Source organism: Myxocyprinus asiaticus, chromosome 17, assembly GCF_019703515.2.
Source record: "Myxocyprinus asiaticus isolate MX2 ecotype Aquarium Trade chromosome 17, UBuf_Myxa_2, whole genome shotgun sequence".
NCBI lineage: Eukaryota > Metazoa > Chordata > Actinopteri > Cypriniformes > Catostomidae > Myxocyprinus > Myxocyprinus asiaticus.
Window position 1 is genome coordinate 38245428 of NC_059360.1, and position 7073 is coordinate 38252500.

The window sequence follows — 7073 nt, forward strand, 5'->3', positions numbered from 1 at the left end:
AATCCGCATATATAATTGTAAATCTGAATATATAGTTATACATTTGAATATATAGTTAAAAATCTTCGTAGAAGATATCGCAAAATGCATAAACCGTTCAAACATCTTTATGCATTTTGAAGATATGAGATTGCTCCCGTTTTTTTGGGGCCACCCTGTGTATGTATATATATATATATATATATATATATATATATATATATATATATATATATATATATATATATATAAATCCGAATATATATATACTTGAAAATCCGAATATATAGTTATAAATTCTGGAAATACAGTTGTTAATCCAAAAATATACTTGTAAAACAAAATACATCATTATAAACTCTGAATAGATTGTTATAAATCCAAATGTATAGTTGTAAATCCAAATATATAACTATATATTTGGATTTACAAGTATATATTGAGATTTATAAAATATATATTTGGCTATACAGTATATTCAGGGTTTATAACTATACTGTGTATTTCAATTTACTAGTATATTTTTGATTTATAATTATATATTTGGATTCAAAACTATATATTCAGGATTTATAACATTATATTCACATTTACAACTATATGTGCAAAATTAAAACCAAATATGGGAACATTTTACAATAAGGTTCCATTTGTTAACATTAATTAATGTATTAGGTATCATGAACAAACAGTTTACATTGTACTGTTTATAACATTTATTAATCTTTGTTCATCTTAGTTCATTGTGCATTAACTAGTGTTAACAGACAAAACTTTTGATTTTAAAATTGTATTGGTGTATGCTGAAATTAACATTAACTAAGATAAACAAATTCTGTAAATGTATCGCTCATTGTTATTTCATGTTAACTAATGTTGTTAACTAATGTTAACAAATGGAACCTTATTGAATAATGTTACCCAATATATTTAGGATTTATATCTATATTTTCAGATTTAAAAGTATATTTTCAGATTTATAATTATATATTCGAATTTACAGCTGAACATTTTCCAATTAAGTCTCTTTATCTCAGAGGAGGATTTGCTGGTCTTGAATTCAACAGAAGTTGTTAATGAGGCCCACAAGACATCATATTAGCAACTCTCAAGTAATCTGTTTATCTGCAATACTAACAACATCGCTAAACACAAGTTTGCATTCACTCAGCTCAGATTATTAGTTATGCCTCTGTTGCATTTGATTTGTTCAAAAGCCCCAAACACTAAAGGAACGGTTTGTTATGTCCCTGTCCAAGGTACTGAACCAGGACTTCAGGCTTGACTACTGCAGGCTGTGGCAGAGTTTGATAAAGGGAGATATGAAAGGCATAGAGCGTTACAGCAGGCGTCTAGGTGCAGGAGATCTGTACCCTCTATTTGCTTGTGTTCTCACCGCCCGCTCCTGGACGTCAGTTAACGCTGGAATCAGCCAGACCCCTGTCACTCAGTTTGAGGTAATGAACTCATACGTCTAATTTTGCATATATGTGGATATATTGATCACAGAGGATTTGGTTCATGTTATATTTACACACAGAGCAGTAAAATAAAGGGAGTAATTCTGAATAATGTTCACACTGCTCACATAAGTAAATGATTACAGAATTTAAATACTGGTTAAACTTTTCCTTTAAGTGCTTCTTTTAGTACCTGACTGTTTTTAGTAGTTAAAAAGATTATTCCAGCACCTGTTAAGCACATAGCAAAACAAAATTCACCTGTCCTCTCATTAAAACTACATGCTTTACTGTCCAGGTGGCTGACCAGGTAGCTCCTTGGCCAAAGGACTAGTGTTGGGTCAGTGCTGGGGTGGTTGTGGGATTCTGGAGTCGTAGGCCAGGTGGGGGGTGTTTGGCCATCTGGAAAGTGTTGGGGACCTTAATATTCGCTACTGGGTTACTGTATACTCATATAAAGTTAAAGCAATTATATTGTTATATATGAAACATTTTTCTTGCATTATACAAAATATTGTACTCTAAATCTCATGAATTATAAATCTCATTATCTTAGATTTAAATGTACACAAACTACTGTTAAGTATTACGTAAGTAAGGAAAGATGTACAGTCAACTGGTCTTTATCGCAAATTAAACTTTGACACAAAGTGGTGGGGCTTGTATTTATTTCGCAATAATGACCGGCTGACTGTATTATTTCACTTATTATAATGCTACTTAAAAAAATAGGTAAATAAATGGCCATTAAATATTGATTTGAGTTTAAATTATTTGAATATGTCAGAATTAGACTTTGGAGTAATACTAGAGACTTGAAACTAGCACAGCTTTGTATAAAATCCAACTATTATAGTTAAATGGTCATTATATAAACATTTTAGACTGCACAATGCCCAGATCATTTAGAATCAAGTATTAGAATTCAGAATTAAGGATTCCAGAGCAATTACAATGCAATTTTAATCAAGTATTCCAGAGAGCCATGTAATAAGGTTTGTTAGTCACATATTAATGTACCTTACTGTAAGGTTCTATAAGTATTTCTAATAGCAAATGTTACTTTTATGCAAATTCTTTTGAAAGGACCATTGAATTGGAAAAGGCTTTACTTGACTGCATAAAATAAAAAATAAATACAAATGAAAACAAACAGGAAACTTTAGATTATAGGCATGTTTTCTGATTCGCATCAATTTCAGGAGCATTCCACTTGCATTGGGCCTATTTAGTCAGTCGTGTAAGGCTGTAGCATTAGAGTGCTCTTTCCTTTCTTTGTCGATTCATTAACCAGAAGCCTATGCAGGGATAATTATGGCCCGGTCCATGGCCACTCATGTTGGGTGTGCTTTGTAGAAGCGTCTGATTCTCCAATCCGATATGCAAAAACTCTCTGCAGCGATTCCTCCCACCAACATCATCAAATTACCAGGATGTTTTGAAGTATTCTGGTCTTTGATAATTACAGGCAGTTATAAAGGCTGATTTCACATGTACAGCTGTGGCATTTGCAGAAAGAGAGGCTGCCTCATCTGCATAAGAAAGGAGAGATAAGAACATATTGTATTGCCAGCTCAGAATAATAGCCTTTAAAAACTACAACAACAGAGCTCATTGCTTTTTATATTCCAGAAAAGAAGACAAAGATTCCTTTTGTTTGTCTTTTTTGTTTAAGAACATACCCTGCAATACTGATGATGACAATTCAGGTAGTGAAATCATACTGCAGCAGACTGCGAGAAGCATAAACATTTGTCACCACAAGAATGCATTATTTTATGGGTTATTTTATTAAAATATTAACATTAACCCATATCGGAATGGGGTGCAATTGGTGCCACCCAAATCACAGGTTTACAACAATGGATGCTGCCAAGTCAAACTCATAACACATTGTTGATCCTTAAAAAGGTATCAATAAATAAATATATAAATACTTTAAAATTAAGCATGGCAGCCTGAGACACAAGGCAGTAAAATATGGCATAATTATTTCCATACACAAATCTGATACTGAACTTGTATATAAAATTGTGTGTATATATATATATATATATATATATATATATATATATATATATATATATATATATATATATTAAAACAAACATTAAAATATAAATCATCATTTATCATTTAATTAATTAAATATGTACAGGTTAAAATGTTCAGTGTTTTGCAGTTAGAGTTAATTAGACACATTTTTACAGGTATAAATCTTTGATACAAGTAAAGGCATACATGCCATAAATCAATGGGCATGCTGTTATTAAAAGTTGGGCAAAATCTTCTGGTATTTAACAGTCGATTTAAAAAAAAAAATAGAATCAAATGGGCAGATTCAATTCATATCAAGCTTTCTTGGCAAGATACATTTAAGTGTACATTGCCAATTAGACGCTATATACAGTTATACAACAAACTGAATGCAAAAGTTTAATTTGCTGTAGTTTAAAATCTCAAAACTGTTATTTTCTCTGGCTGCCATTAAGACTCTATTGGGTATCCGCTGGGTCTCTCTCGCATGGTTTCGCTTTTGACACTGGTTCAGATGACAGTGAATGAGCGTTTTCGGCAGATGCGATTCTGCAGCTTGCACGTATCTCTCCCACACTTGGCTCACTGCTTGTGGGTGAAGACTCCATTCTCTGTACAGCTAATCCGCCCCATGTTTATAATGCCCGGGACATGCATCATGCATAATCAGTAAGCACACAATCAGTTTCTGTACTAAGATGTGCAGTTTATATATGATTTATATTTTTATTAATCATTTATATTTGGGCATATGTATTTAAATTCCACTACATATTAACACCCATATTAATTCCATATACATATTATATTTGAGTTTTACATATATTGCCAAATACCATATTCTCTACATGTGTTATATTTATATCGTTGCTTACAGCTCTTTTTGTTTTTTTGTTTTTTTTTTTGCTGTGAAGTTTATTGTAATCTTACTCTGTTTACTTGTTTTAGTTATAATCTTTTAGCTTTATCTGCTGTCAACAATGAAATAATAATTGAATTTCAGATAAATCTCTATTGATATTTAATATTTGAGCTACAAGAATGCTTATATAATAGTAGTTGAACTTGATTTTATTTATTTATTTATTTATTTATTTATTTTTAATTTTTTTGGGTGGGAGGGTCGTGTCTTCAACAGCCTAAAGTCAGGCTCTTGAATATATTTGTTTTGGTGGTTTACTGAGTCTTGGAGAGCTGTCCACATGGCTCACCTCACAGGTCAGAGTGAGCAGATGGGGCTAAGACACTGTGGATGCAAACACACACCTCACACCTGCCTCATCTGACCTCTCACTCCGTTACGTTTCCAATGACTGCATCTGAATGAAAACCATACATTTTAATGTAAATTAAAGTATTTGTTTGCTGATGTACTTTCATTCTTTTCTTTGGACTTTTACTTAATTTTGCTAATCAAGTCGACAAGGTTAAAGATATCTGTGATTATCTATTGTATAGGATGAATCATTCTTGACTCCATACACCTATAATGTCACAAGCACTTTCTCATTTTTAAAATGCAATGTTTTCTTTGTGCCTGATCTTATCTTACCTTGATCTGAGTTTTGATTTTGCGGTTGTCCTAACAAATTGCCCATGAGTGAGAGGAAGTCGTCTTGCAGCCAGGTATTCAAAGGCCGTCTGTTGTCAAAATAATCAATGTGCTTTATGTGCATATATATATAATGGATCAGATTACTCTGTTATTCAACAGTACATGGGATAAGAGACAAACAGTAATTGACAAAAAACATGTGCATGATTATTAACGTCGGAGTCTATATATTTTAAAATGATCAATAACCTTTTACCTTTTTTGCAATTCTCTTAAAAACTCCTGCCTTGTAACAAATAAACTCAGCAAAAAAAGAAACGTCCTCTCACTTTCAACTGCTTTTATTTTCAGCAAAAGTTAACATGTGTAAATATGTATGAACATAAAAAGATTCAACAACTAAGACATAAACTGAACAAGTTTCACAGACATGTGACTAACAGATATGGAATAATGTGTCCCTGAACAAAGGGGGGGGGGGGGGGTCAAAATCAAAAGTAACAGTCAGTATCTGGTGTGGCCACCAGATGCATGAAGTACTGCAGTGCATCTCCTCCTCATGGACTGCACCAGATGTGCCAGTTCTTGCTGTGAGATGTTATCCCACTCTTCCACCAAGGCACTTGCAAGTTCCCGGCCCTAACCCTCACCCTCCGATCCAGCAGGTCCCAGACGTGCTAATTGGGATTGAGATCCGGGCTCTTCGCTGGCCATGTAAGAACACTGACATTCCTGTCTTGCAGGAAATCATGCACAGAATGAACGTTATGGCTGGTGGCATTGTCATGCTGGAGGGTCATGTCAGGATGAGCCTGCAGGAAAGGTACCACATGAGGGAGGAGGATGTCTTCCCTGATTGCCTGTAATGACAACAAGCTCAGTCCGATGATGCTGTGACACACTGCCCCAGACCATGATGGACCCTCCACCTCCAAATCGATCCCACTCCATAATACAGGCCTCCGTGTAATGCTCATTCCTTCGACGATAAACGCGAGTCCGACCATCACCCCTGGTGAGACAAAACTGCGACTCATCAGTGAAGAGCACTTTTTGCCAGTCCTGTCTCGTCCAGCGAAGGTGGATTTGTGCCCATAGGTGACGTTGTTGCCGGTGATGTCTGGTAAGGACCTGCCTTACAACAGGCCTACAAGCCCTCAGTCCAGCCTCTCTCAGCCTATTGCGGACAGTCGGAGCACTGATGGAGGGATTGTGTGTTCCTGGTGTAACTCGGACAATTGTTGTTGCCATCCTGTACCTGTCCCACAGGTGTGATATTCGGATGTACCGATCCTGTGCAGGTGTTTTTACACGTGGTCTGCCACTGTGAGGACGATCAGCTGTCCTACCTGTCTCCCTGTAGTGCTGTCAGGCGTACGGAATTGCAATTTATTGCCCTGGCCACATCTGTAGTCCTCATGCCTCCATGCAGCATGCCTAAGGCACATACACACAGATGAGCAGGGACCCTGGGCATCTTTCTTTTGGTGTTTTTAAGAGTCAGTAGAAAGGTCTCTTTAGTGTCCTAAGTTTTTATAATTGTGACTTTAATTGCCTACCGTCTATAAGCTGTTAGTGTCCTAATGACCTTTCCACAGGTGCATGTTCATTAATTGTTTATGGTTCACTGAACAAGCATGGAAAACATTGTTTAAACCCTTTACAATAAAGATCTGTAAAGTTATTTTAATTTTTACAAAATTATCTTTAAAATACAGTGTCCTGAAAAAGGGACGTTTCTTTTTTTTTTTTTTTTGCTGAGTTTACATTTTTAAAAGTGCAAATATTCCATATAGTGTCCTAATTAATATGAGGTCAGAAACTGTATATTACGTATATAAGATTTAGAATAATGTTCACTGTCACTGCTTGATTCGTCAGCTACCCTGCAACTGATTCTAGTGCACTTGCAGTATACTTCACACACTGTTTTTCTGCATGTTCTCAGCACAGACATGGGAAAAGGAGACTTGAACGTAATCTTTGTCAGGCGTACAGACAGAAAGCATCTCACTTGCACTATAGAACTGGATAGTATGTCA

At 35.1% G+C, this 7073-nt stretch overlaps 1 protein-coding gene across 1 annotated transcript in view; it reads left to right on the forward strand.

Moving 5' to 3' along the window:
• The window catches only part of LOC127455141 (aarF domain-containing protein kinase 1-like), a 194857-nt gene that overhangs the window by 150026 nt on the left and 37758 nt on the right, over positions 1–7073 (forward strand). Inside the window, exon 9 of the mRNA XM_051722757.1 lies at positions 1239–1436. Coding sequence (XP_051578717.1) covers positions 1239–1436 — 198 coding nt within the window. The remainder of the gene's footprint in view (positions 1–1238; positions 1437–7073) is intronic.